The sequence below is a fragment of the Rhipicephalus sanguineus genome, chromosome 7 (genome assembly GCF_013339695.2).
Source record: "Rhipicephalus sanguineus isolate Rsan-2018 chromosome 7, BIME_Rsan_1.4, whole genome shotgun sequence".
Classification (NCBI taxonomy): domain Eukaryota; kingdom Metazoa; phylum Arthropoda; class Arachnida; order Ixodida; family Ixodidae; genus Rhipicephalus; species Rhipicephalus sanguineus.
The window spans coordinates 153189315-153217271 of NC_051182.1; the positions used below are offsets into that span (position 1 = coordinate 153189315).

At 45.1% G+C, this 27957-nt stretch overlaps 1 protein-coding gene across 2 annotated transcripts in view; it reads right to left on the minus strand.

The window, feature by feature from the left end:
• The window catches only part of LOC119400281 (regulator of G-protein signaling 7), a 30886-nt gene extending 16827 nt beyond the window's left edge, over window positions 1-14059 (minus strand). The window contains exons 1-9 of one of the 2 annotated variants that reach the window (XM_037667303.2): window positions 13852-14059; window positions 6979-7240; window positions 5939-5989; window positions 5190-5314; window positions 4243-4291; window positions 3825-3889; window positions 2544-2620; window positions 1493-1574; window positions 536-625 (exon numbers count right to left, since the gene is read on the minus strand). In XM_037667303.2, coding sequence (XP_037523231.1) covers window positions 536-625; window positions 1493-1574; window positions 2544-2620; window positions 3825-3889; window positions 4243-4291; window positions 5190-5314; window positions 5939-5989; window positions 6979-7132 — 693 coding nt within the window. In that variant the 5' untranslated portion in view covers window positions 7133-7240; window positions 13852-14059. The remainder of the gene's footprint in view (window positions 1-535; window positions 626-1492; window positions 1575-2543; window positions 2621-3824; window positions 3890-4242; window positions 4292-5189; window positions 5315-5938; window positions 5990-6978; window positions 7241-13851) is intronic. The other variant, XM_037667304.2, reaches the window with a different exon arrangement.
• Window positions 14060-27957: the final 13898 nt, after the last annotated feature.

A 27957-nucleotide genomic window follows, 5' to 3' on the forward strand; every position in this document is an offset into this window, starting at 1 on the left:
GGTTGTGTACGAACGGTTCATACGTTGCATTTGATACAAGCGTCTGAACAGTGCCTCCTAACAGAATGCTTCTGTAAGCAGCTAATCAGTCATCAATTAGAGCTATCCATGGCGAGTCGGTAATCTCAAGAACAGCCTGCACAATAAAAGTAACAACTTTATTTAAGCGAGAACTTAACTGGCAGTAATTTGTTATATTGGTCTGATTTACGCAAGCCGGCTATCTAATCTCCTTGCATGTCGGTGCTCGATTTTCTTGTTTTCCCTTTATTTTTGTTGGACTCATGAATCTCGTAAATGTTATGTGTAAGTTTAATAAATTAAGCGAAACTAGGTCTCATCATTTTGACAATGAATGAGCTGCTTCAAGCGCGTTTCCTTTATTATATTTTGGAATAGTATTATTGTTTCACCTTCTATGATGCCTGCAAAGCTATACCCTTTTCAACAGATTGATGAAAAGCACAGTTTGTACTGGTCATTTCGACATGATGTGGGCTGGTGTCGAAAGACACAGGCTAAATGCGGGCATTACCTCTCGTTTCAAATCGTCTTTCGTCTTCTTCTTCGGCGGGCCTCTCTTGTTAGGCACAGGGCTCTTCTCTAGGCAGCTCGTACATCCGGGCTGCAGAAAGCAGCAATACAACAAAGTACAATGTAGCGTGAATTACGGATGTCGCTAAAAAAGAAAGTAACCGTCAGTGGATATATTTTCTCCTTAGTCGGCGTTCTTCGATGTTTTCACCAAAATAAACGAACGTTAATAAATCTAGCTTGGACTCGAATATTTTGTTGCGCCCACTTATTAAGCTTCTCGGCCACGTATTTTTGCTATTCAAAAGGTTTCTGTATGATCGTTTTTTTTAGCAAGAGGTCACTTACGAAGCCTGGGGCCCGTATATCTTCGAACATGAACGTATATGTTTTCAAACATGAACGTTGATAATAATATATGGGGTTTTACGTCCATCAAAGATGAACCTTAACCAACTGGCCCAACTTGCCATCTTCCCGTATATACGCAGCCCTTTACGAGTGAACATGGGCAGTTTCACACTGTCACGACGTTTTCAAGATAAAAAGAGTTAACTCTAACTAAACTTGAAATGGCCGGATACCTTTTTCAGTATCGGAATAATAATTATGAGAAAAATGAGTAGTTAATGCCTCGCAAGGAATCTGCGAAGGTATACCGGCAGAGCGTTGCATACGCACTTACCCGGCGTGGTAATTTTTAGTTTAGTTATATATCATCTAGACATAGTCACGTGCCCAAGCGTGACGTTACCCGGTGCATATACGTGATAGAAAAACGAAAGTGGAGTATCACCGCTCGTATCTCACTTTCACATCATTGTCAACAATGCTACCAGGCCTATGTAATACCTAAAATTCGACCTCTTGTCATTCGAGCTGTAAATTTCAAGCAGTGCGGCTTTATCTCTTGCTCCTAGCGTTCTAGAAGGCGCGAACAAGAGAACAGTGAGATTACCGGCGGCCGGTGAATTCTCCAGTAGGCCCGTTCTTGACTTTGTAAGATCAGCTTGTCCGTTTTCTTCCGCTCTTTAGCCAAGCTGCGTAGAAGAGAAGGTGCAGTGGGTAAATCGTTTCTTATCATGGGCACATCCATTTAAGAAATATTTCGGGACTTTCCCATACTGTTACGTCAGAGCAACACTGGGCTGGGTTGGCTCTGTCATGCTTCTCGACAGCCAGAAAAGGTGAGGGGTAGGGCTTGTGTTAGTAGTAGCCTGTCAGCACAATGTATTCGACCACCTCCCCTCCTCTCTCTCTCTCTCTCTCACACACACACACACACACACACACACACACACACACACACACACACACACACACACACACACACACATACACACACACTGCACCAGTGGCGTAGCCAGGGAGAGGAACGCCGGACCCGTGCCCCCCTCCGAAATTTTTTTCCCATGGGATACAGAGCACAAGAGGACACTCGACCCCACTTATCTGCCCAGACCCAATGTCGGATCAAGGAGGTGCCCTGTTGTCGACAACACGACAATATGTTGTCGTGTGTCGTGTTGAACACAACACGTTCTTGTATTCCTCTGTTGTCGTTGTCCACTCAAGCGATTCGCATTGTCACTACGTCACACCAGCAAGTTCGAACCTCTGCATTGACGAAAACAAGGATTTGAAATCTGTGGTGTCACACTCACGCTCCGGCGCCAAGGTTCCGGTGTAAAATTCAGGAATGAAACTTGCGCTCATAGTTATGAACCTGTGATGGCGAAATTAACGAAAATAGAGTTCTCAAACAAGTTCGTTATCAGTCGTAGCTCATTTAAACTCTTACTTTATTTACCAACGCTTACGTTCGGCCTTGTTGGTGTGACATAGTAACATCAAAGCGCTTGAAAGGACAAGGACAAAGGAAATAACAGCGCTTGTGTTGTGGTCTTCATGTTTTCCTTGTCCTTTCAAGCGCTTTTATGTACTATCTAACTTTCTTCCCCGTTCAAGGCTCGCGTTCTCATTGCACACATGAAAGAGTGAATACTCACGCCGCCTGTTCTTGGGCTTGCATGCAGATGAACTCCCACTTGTGGTAAAGCAGCTTCTTGAGCCTCTGCAGGGCCTCCTAAAAGAACACGGATCAGATAAATAAGCGGAATAGGAGATTTGTGCATAATCAGGACGCAGTATGCAAGGGACTAGAGGGCAGATGAAAGAATGTAACGACGTGACCAAATGTGTTGTCTCAACCGCCTTAACACTTTGCGCTTAAGGGACCTAAAGGGCTTAGGCCACTTCTTTTCACCGCATCCGCGCAGGATCAAGGCAGACACCATCATGGAGGTACGAAATAAAACTTTATCATCTTAATATTAGTGATTATTGATTGTGTTCTTACTGCACTAGTGATTATGTTCTGGTGGATTGACTGTGTTCTAGTTAAATTGTGACTTTCAAATCCGCTGTCTTTTCTGCCCCAGCGAGATAAGGCTTAGTCACGAGGTTTAAGCCCTCCGTTTGCCTTACTTCACGGGCAAACCCTGTATGTGTTATGCCCAAATAAATTTGTTCATTTATTCAAATGCCCGTGGTGACATTTAACATTACCTACGAGGATGTTCAGAATTGGACACACATCGTATAATATCAAGGTATACTAAAACCCACGATGACCTTACACTAGAGTGCAAGTGACATTTTAGTTCCGGCGAGGACACTGAATATTTAGGAGAGAGGTGCTTCGGCTCATCCGGTAAGGTTCTTATGTTATAATGGCTTGGATTGTGAATGGTGAACAGTTTGGGTTGATGCACTTTGGATGACGCGCGACGAGTTGCTACTCATTGTAATGAGCGCTGCTGCATTTCGTAGGTGCCGCTCGCTCGGATCAGTTGCCAGCAATCCTTGCAAGGCTAGATCCACCTGCTGCAAACAACGCTCCTCCTGTCTCTTCCCCTCTTCAACTGCCACTTAATAGGCGCGCACGAAACACCGAGTGTTGGATCTAGTACCATCTCTTATGGTTCTTATAATTTCCCGTTCTCTTGTTCTTATCATATCTTGTTCTCTTGTTCTTATAATTTCTCTTGTTTGTCTTAATTATCCATTTTGGTCACTTTATTCACCTCCGCAGACCAGGTTAGCAAATCGAATGCTTCTCAGCTTAACTTTATCTTAGTTTCTTATGTACTATGATGTCGTATAACGATGCACATGGTTATAAACAATGACACAATTATTTTTGTGGCGTTTATGATACCGTAAGTCACGAAGGGACACCGCAATCTCAGAAATGTCGACGCAAAACAAAATGCCCATTGCATGCTCACCTGTTCGTACTCCTCGAGGGCATACTTGGGCTTGTTTTTGAGCGCCCGTTTACACAGGTAGATAGCTGTACAAAATAGAGGAACAGTTTAGCAGTTGTATGCAACATCAGTACTCACGCATATGGTCATTGCGATGATATATAATAAATAAACAAAATCTGACGGCAACGAAATATACAAACTGGAATAGAATGCAGTCGCTCACTGAAAAGCTGTTATTGGGTATCTGTAGCATTACAGATTTTAATTAGAATAAGAACGTTCTGATATAACCTAATGTGTCCTAAAGCTTCCTGTAGCGCCGTATTTATTTTGAAGCCATGTTCATGCAACATAAGAGCCGAAAGTAAATTTATTGAAGCCCGCCCATTACTACAGGTAAAACGCGACACATCGAACGTGCAGTGTCGGTACTTACCGTAATCGGTGTTGTCGGGCTGGTATCGGGAAGGCCAGAAGTAAGGAGTCTGTAGCAAATAGAGCGGTGTCCAAAACTGTAGGCATGGTCATCCGTGAGCGCAGCACGCGTTGCACAAATAATGGCGACAGCGTCATTTCAGAGATTTATCTATAGGTCATCATCTGAAGGAAACACATACGTCCCCTCAGGTTTAACTGCTAAGCGGGAGCAATGCTAACAAAACCAGCAGAGGCGGTGTCAAGAGGTGGCAAAGGGGGCATTGGTGGGGCAGGCCCTCCTCATTTCTCGCCTGTCTCCTCCCCCCCCTTGCCACTTAATGGGTGAGTTACCCCCAGTAAAAGAACTCTTGGCAACGCCATTGAGGACCAGATGTATGTAATATGAAATATGTAAATGTGAACATGACCAGCATCTAGCAGCAATTGCTGTCAGAATGCCCCCGTCGCCAGTTGTGATAAAGCTTTCACCAGTTCCCTCTAACCCTCTCTGTGATGCCTATATACCTCGTTTCATTCACCAGGTGCAACGCTGTCGAAGCTATGAAAGGAGTTCAGTCATCAATACGTGTAAGTGCGTGCCTCTCGCGCTTGGATTGCGTCGTTGTAAACGGGGCCTCCGTGATTGGTTCCGGCTGCGCGCTATCGGAACTAGTCGTGGAGGCCATGGTAAGAAAAGTGATGGACGTTAAGCTATCCAGAACAACCTATTGGAAACCGTATAGATAACTTGGTTTGTTTTAATTCTAAGGCACAAGGCGTCTTCGTTTATTACTAAGTCTAAACACGAAGAAATGAATCACATAATAGGTGGTACAATCATTTAAGTATTTCTTGGTGTAAACGCATCTACTGCAATAAATCTCGCTTGCTTTCATAGCGGTGTACCCGATGTATGGAACGGAGTAATAGGTACTCGCAGCACGGGAAGCAAACATGCAAACTGACCTGGAACCTGTACAGAGTGCTGTCATCCCTGATGGCGAACGTCTTGGCGTTGTCGCTGACCGGAAAGAAGTAGCCGTACTGGCACAGCAGGTTGGCCAGGTGAAGGGCCTCGGCTGCCACGGGATCTGCGTATACGTGCAGCTTTTCTCTCCTTTTTTTACTTCATTACGCGCGTGTAGGCCGAAAGGAAGATGCAATAGCTGGCTCCATGCAACAAACCAGAAAAGCAAGAGCTTGGCGTTTCTTTCTTTAGCTTCTTTCTTTAGCTTCTTTCTCCGCATTCTTCCTCTCCTCTGCGCCTTAGGGAACGTGCATCGAGGCGTCGTACCCTTGCCGATACGTAACCGCCACCTTTCTCGTTCTTAAGCAGCGCTATAGTTTCAGCTAGTTGGTCACACGCACTTATGCAAACAACTATAGGTGCGAAGCAGATGAGGACAACGAATAGTGCAGACAGTGTTCTCGTTGTTCCTTCATTTTACTTACATCAGTCAGCGACGCCGCGTAAGTCTCATAACAATATTCTCCGCCTTTTAGAAGCGTTGCGCTTGATTTAAGCTTATTCCGCAGCATTTGAGAGCAACAGCCTCATCAATCCCAGTATCGCTGTCGACGGCTTGGTAGTCGCCATTAGAAAGCGGCTAAGGTCACCCGAAGTGTGGATAGCGTTTCTTTTTTTGTTTTGTTTTTGTTTTCGATTGTGCAAGGAGAAAATATGAAAGAGAGGCGCTTGACGCCGAGTCCCTTACTCTGGTCCTCAATGTCCAGGTTATCCGTGAGCCATTCGACAACGTCATAGCCTGCAAGAAAAGGAATGGTCAGTCAGCGGACGAGTGAGTTGTAGGGCCAGTGAGAGAGTCACTATATGTGGGACGGAGTTAGTGAATGCGAAAAGCCTGAGTAAATGAGCGAGTGAGCCAATGAAATAGGGACATAAAATTTGAGCAAACGTGAGCATGTAGCCGAGAGGAATAATTGTGTGATTGAGTGAGCCCACGAATGAGAGACAATAATCGTGTTTTAGCTAATGGGAATGAGCGGGCGAGTGAATATTTGTGCCGGTGATCGAGTCGACGGATAAGTGAAGAAATGAGTCATTCCCGGTGAGGGATCGGAAGCATAGGTGAGGTAATGAGTCATCTTGACAGAACGCCTTTGAGAGGGTGAGTGAATTGCTAAGTCGAAGCCCTTGTACGTCTCATGAGACGAAAAAACCGGCATCCAGCGTGACAACACGAGCGGCGCCGAAATTGCGCCACATGACGTCATCAGAGACGTAATGAATGAAGCTATCACAGCACATCATTGCGTGGTCGAAGGTGGGCCGGTCTTGGAGGCAATAAAACGCCACGTTAAGTGCAGAAAGCTTAAATAGGTGTGGAGGGGGAAGGGGTGGGGGCAATGCGATTGGCTGAGAATGCCAAAACATTTATTGTATTGACGCTCTTTCCTGTCCTGCTTGTTTCTTAACCTTGCGTTCACTTGTCAACATTTTCCACAGTATGAGCCAACTAGCCCAACAACACGTTTTGATTCATTTAATGACTGTCTCGTGAAGGCACAGGTGTTTTCGCCCGTGCTGTCGTTAGCGTTGCCTAAACGGGCTATGTCTTTTTTAAGAGTAGTTGGGCCAGTGAGTTAGTGCAGTGTAGTGTAGCGTAGCGTGATGTGGAGTGGTGTGTGGTGTAGTGCATTGCAGAGTTGTGCAGCGTTGAGGCGTCGAGCAGTGTAGTGTAGTGTAGTGTAGTGTAGTGAGTTATTGGAGTGGGGTGTGAAAGGGGATGCGTACCGAGGAACGCGCTGGGTATGGAGGTGAGGAAGAGCTTTTGGCTTCGCACGGGCACGCCCGTGTCCGGGTGCTGCATCTCTCGCACGAGTGCCTCCATCTTGGCCAGCACGGGCTCCTTGCAGCTGTCGTCCGGCGGCGTCTCCTTGCCCTCCATGGGCGCTCAGACACGCAGGCGGCGGCGACGATGGCTAGGGACAGCCCGCCGCGCAGCGCGGCCGCTGCTGCCCATGCCCCCCTGCTGTGCTGCGGCAGCCCACCAGGCCTGCAAATGACCACCGAGCAAATGGTGAACGTTAGCAGTGGAAGAAAAAAAAACTAGAAAGTTTCTGGGAAGAGCACCCCTTTACAATATCCAAGAATTATCGGACCGCCGTCCTCAAGTCATGTCTAGGAAAACGCAATGTTCCTAGACGCTGTTTCACCCAGCGGTACTGCATATGCTACCTTAGGTTGCGTATCTGCCTTCCCGACGCCACTATCGACAATGCGTAGCGGAGAAGTTGACGTTTGGGCCAATTCTTGTATTTATCGAAGACGCCGCTGCAGCGAACTCGATTGACACTAGCCATCGACAGTCAAGTTAATCAGCGGTCTTCGACACGCCGACCATATCTATCGGCGACACGCTATCCATGTCACCCGCGAAAATGGAGTGCTGCTTCGCCGCATACCTGTGGTTGCTAGCCAGACCTAGGCGCAACTGTGCAACCTAAAGGTAGCATATATAGTAAATATAGTTTCACATTAAGCGATTGCACCGAAATTTTAGTTCCGTTCTCTCAACTTGCTCTGTTCGCAACCGCTGCTAATGGCGGCATCGTTTCACGTGGGCTGCGATTTTCGCTCTGCGACTGTCGCGGCGCGTAAGGTTGCCAGCTCCCATTCTTTGCGGCAGACATTCCATAATTTTTTATTCAAGTGCAATGTAAAAGTCCTCGCGTTGTGATATTAGGTTTCCATGAACGGCGGCGAAGAGCACGCGTATTTTGTCATTTAAGAACATTTTCCAATATAAATTCATTTAGAAGTGCCCAGCAGCAGCAATAACCAAAACAAACTCTTCGAAGCAATCTGGACGGCTCGACCGGCTCGGCCGGCTCGGCGCAGTTTCGACGGGTCCAGACTAAATGATCGCTCCTTCGCATGAACCGAACGAAAAAAATTTCCGACATGGTGGTCGCTCGCCGCTGACCCTTAGGGCAAGAGCGATCGGCCGTTTTTTCGCTAGGAGCGGATTCGCAGTCTGAAAATCGCTTTGTTTTACGTCATGTGAAATGGTCTTAAGACGGTTGTTACTGGACGCATAGTTAAATGGCTTTTATGACGAGTGGCCTTGCTGTTGCCAGAAGGGGTTTTAAAGGCTTCAGTATTCTCTGCCGCCCCCCCCCCCGGCCCCACAAGAAATGTTTTCACATTTTTATGTGCATTTACGTACGCGCACATACAAACACAAGCGCGAAAATTCACCAGGAAGAGTAAGCAGTAAGTACGAACCAATCACGTTTAATGTTATTCTAAAAGTATAGCCACAGGGCTGACGAAATTGCGAGATCTGTCTCCTGGCTCGTTGTTATTGAAAAGTGTACGAGGACATTATTGTTTCTAATGAAATTTTGTATTCAAATTCAACTTTGTTCAGTATTTTCCTTACAGAAATTGCGGAAAGAAAATGCAAGGAGAAGTGCAAAACATTGATATATTAGCAGCTTGAAGAGGCTCCTACCCTTTTCCGAAATTTGCAGAGCACAGACGCGAAAACATTTCGAAATCGATCTGCAAACTTCAGAAAGTCAGGAAAAGACAGCGTAGATACCCTCTAGTAAGGTTTGTAGGTCATGCTATACATTGTTCTGATTTTCTTGGGAAATTTCATTTGGAAACTGCAGCGTCAATTATTTATCTCAAATATACAGACTCGGACGCATGCAGTGTGTGTGAACTTTCACGATCTTTGTAGGGAGCGCAAGACTGAACACCGACATACACAAGAAGGACGACACACAGAGTGTTTGTCGATGTTTAGGTTTGCGCTTTCTGCAAAAGATGGTTCTTTACCAAGTAGCCCGATCTAATTGTTTATTAAATTGAAATTTCTCGTACCACTCTTGAAGACACAGGGGAGGGAGCTATGCAGGTGTCATAAGTGCTAAGTAAAGCAGTAGCTTCTCTGACGAAGGTAAAGCTTCTGGTCGAAGCATTGGTCCATCCGCATTTATAGCTCATTCACCATTGCTAAATACACCAGGCATCAAGTTTTTTGCGAATCTCTGCTATGCTTGCAGTCCCTGACGCGATGTTCTGCTATTTTCTAAGCAATATGTTACATACTTTAGGACAATGCTTTGATAAAAATCAAGTGGCCGAGGAAGACTTACGAAAAAGAAAAACTGGACACTGGCTTTCGCCAGATTTTCGATTAAAATCACATAGAGAAAGAGAATTGCTGCTTCGATTCTGCAGATACCGTCAAAAATTCTCCTTATTTTTCCTTGATGCCAGAACATCTGGTGGGAAATTTCGTTATCTCAAGACAGATTTTTTGCAGGCTTTTCCTGAGTCACTTCGACCAAAACAATACAATCCAAACAAATTACAACAGGCCACTAGCTGAGAGCTAGTAGAATCACTCCAAATAAAGTCATTTCTCGCGCTAATTATTTTTGTTCAGCCTGCCTTTGTATACAGCAAAGCACGGTGGAATGGACACAAACCCATACTTGTTTGCGAAGAAGCGTAGGAGCATCGAGTAGCTTTAAAGCTTACAATGGAGACGTCGCGCTAAACCTTACTGGCCTACGAACTTGACCTGGTTGAGATGCTCCTCAACACGCTAAACATTCATCCACAGTCGTGCGTAATATGAAATGGAACTTTGAAATTAGCTTCAAGATGCCATAGGAACGAAACGCTGTTGCCAAGCACAGATGTGGTCATGACACTAAATATTCCAACGGAAATGTACTTCAGCTTATGCGCCTCAGCACCGTCAGTACTCATGTGCATATAAGTACGTCAATGCGTACTCAGTATGTCAGTCCGTCAGCTTCGTTGACGTACGGCAAATGCAGTTCATATGTATCAGCATATCACTAGTACATCAAACGTACCTCATATCCTAACCGCACATCACGAGTATCCACGCAGTACGTGCTTCGTATCCGCACATTGCCCGTAATTATTGCTTTAACGCGAACTGGGTGTTCTCTTTGATATTGCTCACGACCGCGCACACACATTCACCGATGTAACACACGCTCAAATAGTGCACCTGTGTCGGTAAAAACAACCTCTGTATTCCTTTTCTCCAATTTTCGCACAGAATAAAAGCTCACGGAAGTTATTTTCTTTAGATGACATGTTACTAGTACTCGAGCCAAAAGCAAGGAGTACATGCAAGCGTCTATAAATACCATCAACACGTGCGCCGAGAGCAATACCGCGGGATGATAGGACACTAGTCGCTTCATGTTTTTAAGCATAACTTGCACTGCATATCTTCAAGAAACAATGTATCCGGTAATCCATACACTAATGAAAAGACCATCGCTGCAAGTTAGTGAACATCCATAGAAATAATGAATAACGCAGTCGCAAGCAAGAGTTCAGAGACCACAAAGGGCTCGAGGAAGAACTACTATTTTTGCATGCACGATGAAATTGGTAGGAGCATCTTCATGACTAACGCAATGCATTAAGATTTTTTTTAATTTTTGCTGGTGTTATATCTTCTTTTAGCACTTGCTCAGGACGACTGTGCATCGACTTTTTAACTAGGTATCAAGTAGAAGCTAAGCAGCACTTTCTAATGCGTTTTGTGGTTCAGTTGTGCTGCTTGTTATTCGAACATCTCTATATTTCAGTGAGTTTTTGAGCTGACTTCTCCAGCTCCTTAATGCAATTTCAAGGCAGGCAAATAATGTCGACACTTGTCATTATGTGTGCGGCTTTCACCCTGGCGGTTTCGGGGTGGTATCATTAGCCATAGGTGGTTACTTTTGAAATTGTTGCAGTTTTGCCTGTAATATTCTGAAAATATTACAACGATATACAGGATAATTTCGTGTAGTCTAAAGAAAGGCCGGAAAAAATTGAAGGAGCAGTTAGCTTAGCATAGACGAAATAACACAACGCTGCCAAGCAAACGTTACAGCTTTCCTATTCAATGTTTTTTGTTAGTTTTTATTTTAAAGGCTGATTAATTAGGCACCCCGCTTATCGTTTTGGCAGTTATCTTAGCATGGATGAAAAATTGCCACACTTCAGAAGAAGTGCTACAACTTTTTTGCTTAATATTTCTCACTAGAGCTACTAATAAAAAGTTCATTAGGCAAACTTTGTTAATTACCGAGCTTGGAGGACCGGGAAAAATATCCTGACGTGCTGCGTACGGCTCAGACCAGTGTTGGGCTAATTTGACACGCGTAGCGCAGATGCTTTCTTCTTTAACACTAGGCGCAAGTTAGCTAAAGCACCATGAGTACAATATAGTGGAACTTGAAGTGATTGCTACAATGTAGAAATTTTTTTGTGATGGTGTTAGGCTAGGACGTGCAGGTACAAGTAAAACCAGTGCACAATCACGACGGAGGCAAGAAACGTGGTGTCCTTTCTTTTTCGTCTGCGTCGTGATTCTGCGATGTTTTTTTGACAAGTGCTCAGCCTGTATCATGTTACAGATATAGAGCTTATGTCTTTGATAACTGTATGCAGTGATATCCCCTTCGATGAATTTGCTGTTATTAAAATTAAATAATTATTGCACTCACCTAACAGTAATCTGTGATGTAAACCATGTATGAATCTGTGTAACTAAAATAAGCTTTCATGTGCTGTCCCTGCTATAATCTCTAACGAGATTGGCAGCACTTTCAAATAAATAAATAAATAAATAAATAAATAAATAAATAAATAAATAAATAAATAAATAAATAAATAAATGTATAAATGTATAAATAAATAAATAAATTATTGGTGCATATTTTAGCACGTGCACTCTCTTCCGAATCGCTCCTGAAGTTAAACAAGTTCGTACGCAACATAACTGAGATAATTTTAGCATACTCCAGACAATACCATGTAGCTGTGAAGCCCCTTTGTCAGGTAATGTCCCACTTTAACTGAAAACAGACACGCACGGATGCACATTGTGTACAGGTACAAACCAATTGTTTGGGAAATTCTGCCAATACCACAACTAGGTAAGGAATGGGAGTTCGCTATGCTGCTATCACGTCAAACGTAGATTACTCTTGCTTAAGATTTAGGCCCGTATTTAAAGACTTAAAATTTGGGTCCGTATTTAAAAAACCCCGTACGGTAGAATGGCTCGCAAGAGCTGGCACCGGCCAATCTGGATGGTTAATGTATATGTGTATAAGTGCACCAAATGAGAAGCAGTTCTCAAAAGGTTCCTGTATGGTCAGAAACAGACGCATATATTCGGGCGGCTCGTCACACACCGATTCCGGCGACTCGTACACTGCCGAAATGAACGCGATAAGTTGGTAGATGAAAGCTAAGTGAAAATAGACTAGCCGGCACTTCTTACAGGGAGCACTTCAGAGCCTACGCAAATGCCCATAAAAAAAGCCGATACATTCACACGATGTAGCTTTCATTTGCCATCTGATCCACGAAACCAAGTTTCAGTACAATTTAACGCTCACACCGGCCTTCATCAGAACTGTCAGCGCTATAAGTGTCAATTCACCGCAAGGATGCGCTTGAAGATGACCCTAAAGACACTTGAAATACGAGCGCATAACCACACAGGGACACAAGTATAAATTCCAAGCATCACGAATCACCAAGTAGTCCAATCAGCCATTCCGGCCCTAAAGGCTTGAAAGTGTGCAGCGGTCTAGCACCGCCATTCAACAAAAGTGTCGCGGACCTCCTGACTTCGCAGTCAACAACGACTGCCTGTAATCACAACCACCGAACAAAAGCTATCTCTCGCAAAACTAAAAAAAAAAGACAGACGTTCGGAATCCAATGCCACTCCGAGCGACTGAACCATCAATCCGTTTGTCGGCACAGCTAACACTAGACGGCATTCATTGCTAAGGCAACAGGCCGCCTTCACTTGCCTTGAAGTCCCTTCGAATCAGCTGCGAGTGGCTCGAGTGTGTCGTCTTCGCTGTCGAGCGCATTAGCAGAAAAACGAGTGTCCGGGTTCTTCCCTTGTCACTTTTCACCGAATCACTGACGCCGTAAATCTCGACGCAACAACCAGATTTGGCTCGCGACTCACGGGTGACCTATAACGGGCTCCGCTTTTTCGCTGCGCCTGTCGAGCCACCACCGGTGGCGCTGGGGCAGTGAAGCCGCGTGCGACATCACAAACAATGTCCTCTCGAACCAAAAAATCTCACGACTCGCTTCGCTTGTTATGTGACAAGCACGTCTTTGATTAAACACTCCTTGACGATCCAGCAAGCAAACCCTCGGTCACAGCGACGGGCCGCTGCTCCGTCGTTCACACAACAGGACGACACACTTGGCAAAAAGTCTTCCCGATTTAAGAGCGTTCCGCTCGCCTCGTCAACAACTGAGACCGCGTTGATTCAGGTCTAAGGCTTTCTAGCGACATTTCAAAAGTCGAACTAGTCTTTCCCGGGCAGCTAGTGCGGCGGCGGAACGGGGGTGAAACGAAGTCACAGAACTCCACAAGTAAGAACGTTTCGGGTAGAACCCCCAACGGAGGCCTCGATAAAAAAGAAGACCCCGAGGTTCCGGGCCGTGAAGCTGATTTGGTGGGACCCGCACCACAACTCGAACCTTCTTCCCTCTCTGTTCTTTTTTGTTTCTCAGGGGGCGGCGAGGGGTGGGAGGCTAGATGCTCCCCCGTGTCCCCGGCTTACAATCACTCACCGTGGTGGCGGGGTTGAGCGGATCTGCAGCGTCGTTGATGGTGGTAACCCTGCTGCGCCAACATCGATTGAAGGCGACGACGCCGTGAGCGGCACCCTCTCGCCAACATGGCGTCGTTCCCTTATCGATCCCGTCTCGGGAGCGGAGGAGGAGGAGGGTGTCCCTAGGAAATCCCCCTCTCTCGTCGCGCTACCCTTTCTGCCCTTGCCTGTCTGCTGCGCCGGTCCGGCCGCGTCATGCGTCGTCGCCATCATTGATCGGCATAAAGGTATGGACGCCGTCGCGCAGCGCCATCGCGCGATCACGTAGAGAACTTGGATGCCCGAGTCGTCTGCTCGTGAAAGCGTTGGCGCCATTTACGATTTTTCAGAAAGAGAGAAAGAGATATAGAGAAACAGACATGAAAAGAGATAGAAGAAACAACGAGCAAGACAGGAAGAGGTAGGAGGAGAAACGAAGAAAGAGAAGGAAGCAGAGAGGGAGAGAAAGAAAGGGAAGAAAGAGACACAAAGATAGAAAGAGCGTGAAAGAGAAAGAAAGAGATAGAGAGATAAAGAAAAAGAAATAAAGAAATAGAAAGAAACATAAAAAGATACTAAAACAGGAAGAAAGAAAGAGAAGAAATAAAGAAAAAATAAAGAGAAACAAAGAAGGCCAACTAGCTGCGCTCTTCGTTCAGGCTTGGCACCACTAGTGGGAAGCTGCCTTTTTTTTTGTCGCGGTGACTTATCATTTCACGTCGCCACGTTTCATTGTTGACCGCATGATTGTCGTTGTTGCCTGTAGCAAATGAATTGTTACGCTGCTGAGCACGTGGATGAAGGTCCGATTTCTGGCGTGGAGGAACGGAAAAGTTAGGAGGGAGCATTGCACAATGCGAGATAGAAAGAAGAAAAGAAAGAAAAAGAGAATGAAAGAAAAAGAGAAAGAAACGAAAGGAGAAAGAAAGAAGATAGAAAGCAAGAGAGAAGGAGAGAGAGAGAGGGAAAAAGAAAAAGGATGAGAGAAAGAAAGAAAGAAAGAAAGAAAGAAAGAAAGAAAGAAAGAAAGAAAGAAAGAAGGAAAGAAATAAAGAAAGAAAGGAAGAAAGGTACTGTGTTAGACACGCACGCACGAAGCTTCGCTTGCGCCCATTTTCTCGATAGGTCAAGGGCTGCTATTTTTGTGAACCAATGGTGAATGACCTTCTAAACAACAAAAAAAAAAAAAAAAAAACGTGCGGCTATGCACTTCAACCTCGAATATGCTACTCCTATGTGACAAAATAGGTTTCGTCCGAAAGAAATCATCGCTGTGGACGAAACGCTTGTCAAATTCATAGGCCAATCTAACAGTTCTGAAATAAAACCCATTCAGTGTTCTAGGCGAAACAAAAACAACATCGTACTTCCATTCGTAAGAGCAACAGAACAGTTACAGTTGGAACTTACGGCTTGTTATTGAGTCCCGCTGCCACCTGGGCGCTCTGTATAGATTATTCGCTGAACACAAATTGACTGTGTGTGGGCCCTCTGTAAGGTGAGATATCGCAGTGTTGCGAACACGGTTCAGGAAGAACAAACTTTATTCAGTAGAGCAACCTGTCTTTATAAACTGGAGGTAAAGAATAGATAAAAATTCTCTATAAAATTCTCCCAAGATCCTTACCAATGTAGGTGTGAATGAGCGGTCAAATTAGAATGAAATTGCTTGTATATATTCGGAACTAAGGCATATTCTCAAAACTTATTCAAATAATGCATTTCCCCGGAGCCCGCGCAAACCTAACCCTTCCCACCTTGGGGAAACAACGGGCCTTCTTACGATGATCACTTAGGATCACCATTGTAAGCAGGCCTGGTGTTTGCCTTGGGATTATTCAGAGGAAGAAGAAGAGAAAGACGAGGGTAAGCAACCAGTCGTTCTCGCTGCATCTTCAACTAACTTCACGTAGAACGTTCCATGCATTTCTGACTAGCAACGCAGCTTTTAGCTCGACGTAGTCATACTCGTCGCCTTCTGATGTCAGACCCACAGCTCCCACGGCAGCTTTGCATGCGCTCAGTTAGGACGTCTTGTACTTCTAATAGGTGAACACGAATGAGACAATCTTGCATTATGCTGCTACGGGTGCTGACCGTTGTACAAGCATCACTAAGGTGAAAGCCTTACACGCCTCATCAAAGGAGAAATTCGACCACCGGCGTCGACGTCCGGGACGAGTGATGCGAAAAATCGGCTGAGGACGTCACCATATGACGTCACGATGACATCGCAGATCGCCAAATTGTGTGACGCTAATGTGACGCAATCATGGCGTCACTGATGTCTTGTGAAGCAACGTCACATGATGACGCCAGCACACATCGTAGCTTGGTCAAAGGTGTTCCGATCACGAAGGCAATTCAAAACCAGGTGAGGTGCCTCCGATTTTAGAGGCAGTGCAAAACCACGTTAGGTGTAGAAAGCTTTCGAAGAGTGGTGGGGAAGCATCAATACATCGATTGAGAACAAAAAGATGACGGCTTTCGCCTGCGAGTTGTCTCAAGTGAAAGCATAAGGGACCCTGTGAGTTTTTTTGGCGTTTTTGTTTTCGTGTGTGTCCATGTCACACAAAAATCCCACGGTCCTTACGTCATTCGGCGTTTTGATTGTTTACTTGCGTTTTCCTATGTTGCGTTATTGATTGATTGATTGATTGATTGATTGATTGATTGATTGATTGATTGATTGATTGATTGATTGATTGATTGATTGATTGATTGATTGTTTGATCGATCGATCGATCGATCGATCGATCGATCGATTGCTCGATCAGTCAATCGCTCGAGGGATATTCTAACAATAGACGCGCCTATTTTCGGTGTGTTGTAGAAGGGTAAATCACAAATACGCTTCGAGCGTAATCAGCGCATTTCTGTCATCACTAAGCGCTTATTTATACTTGCATAGAGAAGTACAGGCTAGGCGGTCATTCTGTGCAAACTGTATTTAAGCCTTACAAAAACAACTAATGATGCAATACATTGAATCGCATCACGATATGACGTCTCGCAAGGGTAACCGGTCTCACTCGAAACGCACTACAAGCCCTCTAGCACGTCCTTTGTAACTGTTCTTTCGTTCTATTTTACATTCACAGCCCTAAACCAAACAAGCGCCCGATTCCTAAGCGGGAAAGACAAGCATATTGGAAATGAAGGTCCAGAGGCTGAGACTGCCGCTATTGTCGGTGATGCAAACGGACCGGACATTGGTGACCACCCGTCTCACGAGCCGTGAGTCGCACATGTGTTATTTTCATCGTCTAAGTTTACATTCTCTCGGAATGAAATAATATTAAAGGCGACTTCTTGGAGTTTATCTATCTATCTATCTATCTATCTATCTATCTATCTATCTATCTATCTATCTATCTATCTATCTATCTATCTATCTATCTATCTATCTATCTATCTATCTATCTATCTATCTATCTATCTATCTATCTATCTATCTATCTATCTATCTATCTGTCTGTCTGTCTGTCTGTCTGTCTGTCTGTCTGTCTGTCTGTCTGTCTGTCTGTCTGTCTGTCTGTCTGTCTGTCTATCTATCTATCTATCTATCTATCTATCTATCTATCTATCTATCTATCTATCTATCTATCTATCTATCTATCTATCTATCTATCTATCTATCTATCTATCTATCTATGCCTGCGTACGTACGTGCCTGTCCCCACACATGATGTGATGTTTCCCACTTGTACCACGACCTGAAATTATGGTCATCATGCTCATTGCGTTCTTCCTTATATGAATACAGCTCAGCGCGTGGCATGATACATTGATTGATTGATTGATTGATTGATTGATTGATTGATTGATTGATTGATTGATTGATTGATTGATTGATTGATTGATTGATTGATTGATTGATTGATTGATTGACGGCTTGAGTCCTACAGTAATTCCTTCAATCGTTCATGCGTCCCGGCAACCATTTCTGGAGTGAGTGAGTGAGTGAGTGAGTGAGTGAGTGAGTGAGTGAGTGAGTGAGTGAGTGAGTGAGTGAGTGAGTGAGTGAGTGAGTGAGTGAGTGAGTGAGTGAGTGAGTGAGTGAGTGAGCGAGCGAGCGAGCGAGCGAGCTCTCAGTGTTATGATGCAACAGCAGTCATAGAAAAGCACAAGCATTTGAAACTAGGGTGTCATTGTGCGATGGAAGTGAGGTTTTATAACCTCTATATCTTTATAGAACGCAACAGTCCGTATTTTTCATCTGCACTATTAAGGTAGTAAGTGTCACGGTGCTGTCGTGGGACACCGATTTCACTCAAATGTTATTCGGGATAAACAACGTTATATTTCTTGCAGATCTTCATCGAAAGACGTAAGTAAAACAAGCCTTAAGGTTCGTGCCCACACTCCGCAGATATGTGTTTTTGAGTGTGCATGTGTGTTTGTACGCAGATATTCATCGATTGATTGATGACTAATATTAGCATAACCCACTCTCGTGTTCAATCATTATTTTTTCGACGCTGAGAATCGTTCAGGAATCCAGTGAACAAACTTGAGAAATTATTCCTACAATTCCCAGAATATAAGAATATCTAAAGTATTCAACTTTTATGTTCTTCCTCGAACATTCTGGAAAAGAAAAAAAATATAGTGCACCATATCATGGCTATTTAAGTGCATTAGCACGGATAATTTCGCTAGTTGGTACTTGTTCATAGTTGAAATAATATAGCGCGCACACGAACACGGAGACAGGAAAAGGACACAACACAGCGCATCTGTCGTTCCTTCATTTCTTGTGTCCTTGTTTCCATGTTCTGTCAACTATGATTCAAGTGCATGACAACCTTCACCAACGTTGTGAACAGCAAAAGACAGCAGTGAACAAATTGGAAATATTTTTTTTATCATTCTACCTATCTAAACGTTCATGCAGTTAATTTTCTATCGCTGTCTCTCCGCACGAAAATTGTGTTCTATATCTCAAATCTCTTTTCGCATATTCTACGTTTTTTTATATAGACAAGCTTCTCTTGGTTTATCTGTTCAGCTGTCGATCTCTGTTTATCTGTGGATATCTGTGCTCTCTCTCTCTTATCAGGCAACTTGATTGGGCAAGGCTGCAGCTAATGGCTGCCGGTGTCATTGTGACCTTCGTCACCTTCTCCGCCCTGCTTCTCGTGATATTGAAACTAAGTATGTACGCTTTTCTTGTTTCTCATTGCTTACTGCAGCTTGAGTTGTATGCTATGAAATAAATGTGCATCGTAGTGCATGCACTAGAAACCGGGATCAGAGACAATGTTTCTAGTTCGTTCAGATAAGGAGCATGTTTTTCTTTTCTAAATATATATATTTGTGTACACACCAGGTAATGCTAGATTATTCTTCTTGGTTTTGACTATAGCAATGACGAAAGTTGTCGAAGGTGAACGCATTGCCTGGTTATGATATTGTAGTCCGGCTGTTCTGAAGACTGCGAGAATTGCAGCGAGACGCGTCAGGTGGCTGTCGAAGGTGGAAGAAAAGACAATCACATCGTCAAGGTAACAATATTTTCCAAGCGCTAGCTAGTCATGATGAATGCTACAAGGGCCTGCGAAAAGTTTATTCTAAATCGTTTGCTTACTGTACTCGATGGAAACCTAAGGACTCAGACAAGCGCCAGCCCCAAAGCCTCGTTGAACCCACCCTTCATCTCCGTGAGAAAGCCATGCCAACTGGAGTTCTTTTTTCCGTTCATGTGTTCGTCATCTGCTACTGTACACGCTTAGCTTATCGGAAATTAAATGTCGATTGTTTTAAGCTAAGATATACACACTGGCATCAGCACCTCCTATACAATTTGCAAGGACGTTCAAGATACAGCGATTTCTGAGCAAGGCAGATGCATTGGGGAACTAGTTGGTACGATAGTGAAACTACTGCGTCGAGGACGGTACACAAATAGGAGTAGACATGACAAGCGCCAGTCCTGTCTACTTCTTCTACTCCTTTTCCTTGCTCCGCGCTGTTTATAACTCGCAAGGCTGAATATTTGGCCTTGTTGGTGCGACATATTCATATTTTTAAGCGCGGAACTGAAACCACAGGTATGGGGACAGGGAGTAAGTAGCACACACACAAGTGCTAACTTTCAACAATCTTTCAAATTTCAACAGTTGTTGGAAGTTAGCGCCTGCGTGTGTGTTACTCCCTGACCTGTCCCCGTCGTTTCAGTTCCGTGCTTAAAAATATGAATTTTAATTCGATTTCTCATCATTTCAAGTCTTCCTCTTCCCCTAAACTTCTCTGTCGTATGAACATAAAACCAGCGACACAAGGGTAGATATTATTACGGAGCAATACGCACATGGGGCAGTGCCATGTTCTCAGAAGCGATGCAGACGGCGAGTGTGTGTAAAACGTTTGTGCGCGGGCTCTTCAGCCATCTTGTCTCTCTGCCGACATACCCTCATAAATCTACATTTTATCTACCTCTCTTCCCCGTCACAATATGTAAGGGGATATTAATGGGGTTAACTACGCAAAAGCTGATGGCGTCATGAAAATGAGAGAACCTAGTTGGTTGTACCTCATTTTAATGTCTTGGGTTGTCGCTGACTGCGGGAGGAGTCTATTTGTAAATCTTGGATTGCCTACCGATATCAGCTCGTAAATATACATGTCATCTACCTCTCTTTTCTTTCACAGTATGTAGGGGATATTTACAGTGTTAAGTCTGCAAAAAAATAATTGACATCACGAAAATCAGAGAATGTAATTGGCTGTATCTCAGTGCAAAGTATATATGGTTCTCACTGACTGCGGGACTCACTCAAGAAATATATTTCGCGCTTAAGGCTCATCGAACTCAGTCTCTACAAAATTTCCGTCAACAGGATTTACTCGGACTTAGACGCATGGACATTTTTCTCGACTGGACTCACTTGGACTCCAACTCACTGAACTATTAGTCTCAGACTCAGGTCGAGTCGTGAGACTTTACTTTACTTTGATTTTTTACTTTAAAGTGGAGTTGGGCGAAAGTAAATGAAATATAAATTTAAAAAAAACTATGCCCTGCCTGCACCACCTAAGTATCGCAGGCCAAAATCGATAAATTAGATAAAAGAACAAAATGTACTAAAATTTCTATTAAAAGAAAAAATAGAGAATAAGACTGAGTGAGTGGACTCATGTGAGATTTCTGTGGGCGTGCGCAGGGTTCCCCGTTAGGGGGCAAAGTTCTATCGCACCCCCCCCCCCTCTCTCCCGTTGGTCGAGACCAAAGGACAACATGCTTCACAATAGATGAAAAGGAAATGAAGCGATTAGATGCTTCTCACAATGGCCTAGCTTTAGTCTCTGGTTTTCCTGAAGTAAAGATTAGAAGTAAACAGTTATTAGAATGCAACATCAGAGGTCTTTGGTCGCCATTATTGTGAAAAGCCTGCGTGGCCATAACCCTGATCTTTAAACAATGACAGGACAGGTCCGACTGATTAAACGTATGGGGCAGAGTTTGCACCTTCCTAGGGTGACAAAGGGGAAAGGGGGCGGCCGCCCCCCCCCTGCCCCATCGTGCACACACTATGTTCTTTTACCTATGGCTACAGGTAGGCCCAATTTCTTGAACCCTTCCTGGCGTTGCTCCACAAAAATTTTTGTCTACCGGACTCACTCGGACTCAAACTCAACGAACTGTTACTCACTTAGACTCACGACTCGATATGAGTCTGTGTGAGATTGCCGACCTGTGGATAGATATGAGGGCGGCAAGTTGGGCTTGTGGGTGTTGCATGGTTATTGATGGTAGCGCAGGCTAAGGACGAGGACAAAGGCAAGGCAGTCTCGACGAAACACAGCGCTAGGTTGTGACACAACACGACACGGCACAACACAACGTAGCACTGTGTTATGTCGAATGTGCCTTACTTTCGGCCTTGTTCTTAGCCTGCGCTACCGTCAGTCACTGTGGGTACAGATAGGCCCAACTTCTTCAAACCTTCCTGGCGTTCCTCGAAAACTCCGGCGCAGAGTCGGATGCCTCTGGCGACACCACGGCCGCGACCGATCTCACTTACGGGCTGCCGAATGCGGGTTCCACAATTGTAACGGCCCCGAAGGATGAGGACACGGGTACAGCAGCCGACAGCACCGGCACGACGGCCACAGCTTCGACAAGTGAGAATACTACGCGTCGCGTAGCTTAATCATGACAGTCATGAATCGCAAGATTCGAGGTTATCTTTATTTGTCTCCTTTCTGTTTGTAAATGACGGCGACTTGAAGTTCTCTTGCATTGTCTGTTTCAACATGCCACAAGCAATATTTCGACATAGCGTTTGTTGTTTGCCTATACATGTTATTTCATCCTTTCTTCTGATACAATGCGTACCAAAAGACAATCAAGCCAAGGAAAGTATAGGAGACGTTATTTGTAGTAATTATGACGAAATTAAAGGGGACGGAAAGACATCTTGGATCTCATTAAGGTTCTCACTAAGGTTGTGTCTAACGAGGAAAAAACGAGTCCTTCATTCCCCCTTTCGTTAATGCGTACCGAAGTTGTTCTAAGGCTTTTTCTTCCATTGAAGAGAATAAGTGCGGCGTGGGCCAAAACGGAGGCAGGAAAGGAGCAGCGAAATATCTACGGGCGTTGATTCTGTGTTGCCTTGTTGTCGCCATTTTGGTTCGCACTGAACTTAGATACTCTGTTCAATAAATACACCAGCTTGCCTGTGAGCGCATTCTTCTGGATGTTCTTCCCGCTTACACGGAATATCTTTTTGTATTCTCCCGAGAGTGCATATGATTCGAGCTTACGAAGGAGGAAGAAATTGTGACGAATCGGTGAATTTCTGCTAGGCATCTTTCCTGGTCACACCGTAATTCTTTCTGTACTACTTTGTGCTACCGTTCGCAAAAGCATTACCCACGGCGAACTATCGTAGTGTGCGGAGTATTCGAGGTAGTGTAGCAGAAGCATGGAAGAACACGTTGAAGATATGTTCTCTCATATGCAAGACAACGATTGATCCTGTTTTTAAGTTCACGCCACACTTACCGGGAAGTACGAGAGAAGGGGAACTGATCGAGGGTCTCGTCTCTTTGTTACACACAACCAAATGAAACCAACAGACAAGCCAGGCCAGTCATAAAAGACATTGCTTGTTTTTTTTTTCGCTGTAGCGTAATGATTATCACATAAATTGAAAGGAATTAAAGTGCAGAAACAAAGCACCCTTTTCCTCAGTGGGATCTGAACCCACAACCTTAGAATTATGCGTCCGATACTCTACCAATTGAGCTGCGACGGAGGACGCTCCTTCGTCCAGTTTCTTGAGTATTCATGTCAGTTTAATCCCTGGGAGCCTTGGGCAGCGCCCCTCGTAGCCACAGCGGCGAGTGTGGAACGTTCTTTTTGCCGGAGGACGTCATTTGACACGTCATCTTTGCACGAGGTGGCACCTGACCTCACATATTTGAAATGGCAGAAGTGCAGAAATAGTGTTACAAGCTGCCCACCTTGGCTACCAGTGGAGCTTGCTAACACTCCCGGGTATTAAACACGCATAAATACCCAAGCAAGTGGACAGGGGAGAGCCCTCTATCGTAGCTCAATTGGCGCGTAAAACGCCTGCCTTGTGTTAAAAGAAAATAGGAACACCTTACTCAATTACTACTTAGAGCGTCGGACACGTAATTCGAAGGTTGTGGGTTCGGGTACCACCGGCGCAAAGGATGCTTTTTAGTCCACTTTATTTACCTTCAACTGATGTCATAATCAGTACAGCACAGTTTTTAAATTCGAAACTTTGTCTGGTGGTACACATAACTACCTATATAAATGGAGGCCTGTTTCGGCGATATACATCAACAGTACCTTATGCTTGGGCCCGTAGCACCACGAATCACAGTCCGGAAGTCTCGTTCAATGAAGGCCCACTGTTTTCAGGTAGCGCCGTCGTATCTGGTTCAGCCCAGGGCGTGAGCATAACAAGTGCTTGGTAGTAGCTGCGGATGTTTCAGTTGTACAATATTAAGTATCCCCAAATGCTCCATGGAGATGCTGTGGCCAGGCATATTTGACCGATGAAGTGTGTGCCGCCCCCAAACAATGTCTCCGCAACAGCACCTCCTCCTGGCGGTCAGGGCCGCCTGAGAGGTTTAAACCACACGGTGGCAATAAAAATTACACCATTTCCTGATAAAGGGGACCATGAGACGATGCGAAGTCGGAGCACTTGCCCGATCGCATTCCGTTGGCGTTCGTTGGGCATGCTACCGACCTCGTGTCGTGGAACGCAGAGAGGAACGCTACGCGCGTCGTGTCTTCCGTCTAGCCTGGCCGTTAATTCTCACAGGGCGAGCGGGGAACACGGTGGACAGGCGCGCAAGGGGAGGAACATAGGAGTGGAGAGAGAGGTGGAGGGAACGCGCATGCGCTGGCGTTCATCGCGGCGTTCCGCAGGAGAGGGGGAGGGGAAGTACAGAGGAGGAGCGGGAGTGGGGAGGAGGTGTGTGGAGAGGAGGTGTGGAGAGGCTTTGCGAATGCCCAGTAAGCGTGGTCACGCCGCACACCACCACCACCACCACCACCACCGTATTGAACTCCGCCATAAGACGCTTCGTTATCTAATATCTTCTGGTGCGGCGGAGAATCTCCTCGCGGTGGAGGAAATCACCTGGAGGTCACTTGGCAAAGGTGCTTCCTGAGTGGGTGGCAGCTCACTGTGGGTGGCGGTGTGAGTTTGTATGTGAGCAGAAATAGTGTCCTGTGGAATCTACTGTATGCGAATTGCAATACAGTTAAAAACAACAAATAATGTTCCTTACATATGCTTTGCTTAATTAGCCTAATTGTGTGTTGGTTTCATTGGTTACATTTGCAGGGAAGATATTGGATCCCCAGACTCTGCTCTGCACCTACGGTACGCGAACGAGCCAGAGCACGCTGTTCCCCGATGACGGTCTGTGCGACCTCATATTCTTCGATTCGGTCTACAAGGATAACCAGAACCGGCTGTGGCGCACGGAGACTTTCAGCGGCAATCTGCGCAGAATGCTGGATGTCACCTCGAGTTATCGGTTGACCGAGTTTGGCGTGGCTTTCGCGTACGAGTAAGTATATATTTGCCCTTTCACTCGTTCAGGCAGTAAATGGAAACATCGATACATCGAGCGGTCGCTCATTTATTTTAGATAGAGCATGAGCCGTAAAACTCGAACCGCGGAGCTTGGAGCACCACTGGACTAACCTGTTTACTCGCAAGAAGCCTTCGAACGAAACTTGTAGGAAGGGGAAGGGTGCATAACTTTTCTTCCTGTTCGGTTTTCGGGTGTTTTCACATGCCGAAGGAGTCTAATTCTGTCTTAGAAGGAATAGGGGTAAGCTATCTCCACCTACGAAATGGCATTGAAAGTATATCTTGCATTAAAGGCTGTGGCGCGGTCAAGCGACCGATACTCCGTTTCATACATTATGGGCAACGCTGTAGAAGCTAGCGAGACTTCTTGCAGTAGATGCGTTCGCACCCAGAAATAGTTCAATGATTGTACCACCTATTATGTGATTTCTTTCTTCGTGTTTAGACACAGTAATAAATGAAGACGCTTTGTGCCTTAGAATGAAAACAAACGTAGTTATTTATACGGTTTCCAATAGGATGTTTTGGATCGCTTAGCGTCTTTTTGTTTTCGTATTGTGGCCTCCGCGATTAGTTCAGGTAGCACGCAGCGCGAGCGAGTCGCGGAGGCTACGTTTGCGACCACGAGATCCAAGTACGAGACGCGCGGACTTACCCATTTTGCCTACCGAACTTAATTCGTGCATAGCTCCAACAGCCATGGAACCGGTGTATGAAACGTAGTATAAGCAGGAAGGCCACATATGACGCCCTACTATCGCAGTACGATTTGAATGAGACAACGTTCTGCCGGGGGTTTCATAAGCATCGTTATTTTGCCAGTGTAAATGGTTGGCCGCAGTGTAAATGGCTGGGTGGGGGGGGGGGGGGGAGGCAAGAATCAACTACCAGTGCAATACAAGCACGTGAATTTTATTTTACGCATCGAGTTAGAACAATGAAAATAGCGAGGGGGCACATGCCACTCAGTAGATATCTGTTAATGATGGCTTTTGAATGGATTGACGCAGCAATGGTATTTCACCAAAACGGTATCTTTTTTACACATACAGCTGAAATTGTTTTTCTTGAAACTTGGATTATTTGCTCTCATTGAAATCAAACTGGTCACGAAGGAAGGTAAGGCGTGGAGGTGTTTGTGGTGTCTGTATCTCTAGTCTTGTGTTTTCACGATTCCCTGCCAACTAGCGCATCTTCTTGTCCTTCTAAACTAGCTATTTCTAGACGACGCTATTTTTATTTTGTTTTGCGGCTTTTGTTCAGGAACCGTTCCGCTTTGCGTCACGTGTTGAACATATCTGGCAACAACCCGCTGCACGTGTTCTGGAGCCGAAACGTCCCGCATTTCGGCATGGTCGACGTGCCGGCCTCCGGCGTCAGCTACGAACAAATCAGTGAGGTGTACAAAGCACTCAGGGTGAGACAACGCGCGATTCTATTCACAGAGTAACGTGACGTGAACGTCACGAATTCTACGACAGAGGCTTTAAACGCATGCCTATCAAAGCGGGCTTTCATTTTTGTACCACAACTTATAGATCTTCAACTTCTTCTTACTCCGTGTCTTCACATATTGCTCGCCTTCCATGTGGCTTCACTTAGGATACACCTAAGATGTATTCACTTATGCTGTGCCTAGGCTAAACTGGCCTGTTCTTTCACTTAGGCTATACCTAAACTGTGTCTTAGGCTATACTTATGCAAAGTCGGCCTGTGCCTTATAGGCAATACCTAGGCTAAGCCTACACTTAGGCTGCGACTACGCTAAGTCGGCCTATGCCTTCACTTAGGCTAAAGCTTCACTGGCTAGGTCCTGACATAGACTATGCTTAGGCTAAGTCGGCCAGTGCCCTCACTTATGCTATGCTTAGGTTAAGTCGGCCTGTGCTTTCACTTACGCTATACCTAGGCTATGTCTTCACTTATACTATGCTTAGGTTAAGTCGGCCTCTTCTTACTGGCTAAGCCTTCACTTAAGCTGTTGTCTCAGTGGCTAAATCTTCACTTAGGCTATGCTTAGGCTAGGTCGGCCTGTGCCTTATGATTAAGCTTCGCTGGCTAACTCCTCACGCAGGCCAAGTCGGCCTGTGCGTTTACATATGAGTCTGCCTGCATAGCTACTTTTTCTTCATTCTTCAAGGAGTTAAGCAAGGATGCCAACAAGAAGCCGGACTTGCACAAGCCTCCACACATTGTCCTTGGCGCAGCACCAATAAAGCACGAAAACTTTTACGGAACCAAAATGAGGCAAGTGCCATGTTTATTTCATCGGGGAAAGCATTCGATACGCAATCGCTCATGAGCTTTACTGAGGAATAATTGCTGGTATTTCACGTGCTAAAACTACGATACCATTATGAGCCACGCTGTCGTGGGAGCTCAGGATTAATTTTGACGGGTGTTCTTGCACCTCGCCACCATCGAAATGCGGCCACCGCAGCTGGGAATCGAACCCGCGCCTTCGACCTGAGCATCACGACATCCTTCCTGCTAAGCTAACCACGGCGAGTAGCTTTTGAGGGGGTAATTTCATCGTAGAAGAATGCCAATGAGCATGTTATCCCAGTTGTCCTCTGTACAAATCTCATCTGCCACCTATTAAACATTCAGTTGTGAGTCTGAGCACGTCCACTTATCCACCTCCTGCTTTGCCCGTGATTGTTAGAGCAGTTAAGAAAACCTTTTATATCCTGCTTAAGGATTGGAGGCTTACGATAATGAATTTTCATTCAACCTAAGTTACAGCAGAGTCTACGTTTACCGAGTGCCCCATAAGAACAGTGACAGTATTGATGATAAGCAGTTTATCATCAGTATGAACAACCAATTAGCCAATTCAGCTACTTTACTGAGTGAAAGTATTCACAAACTGGTTTTTAGGTATATAGTACTCATGTTTATTCATTCATACCTCAAGTGTCTAAAAGGGTTATTACATGAAGGGTGCGCAAGCAAACAAAATGCAGCAGTTCACAGTTACAAGTCATGTACAA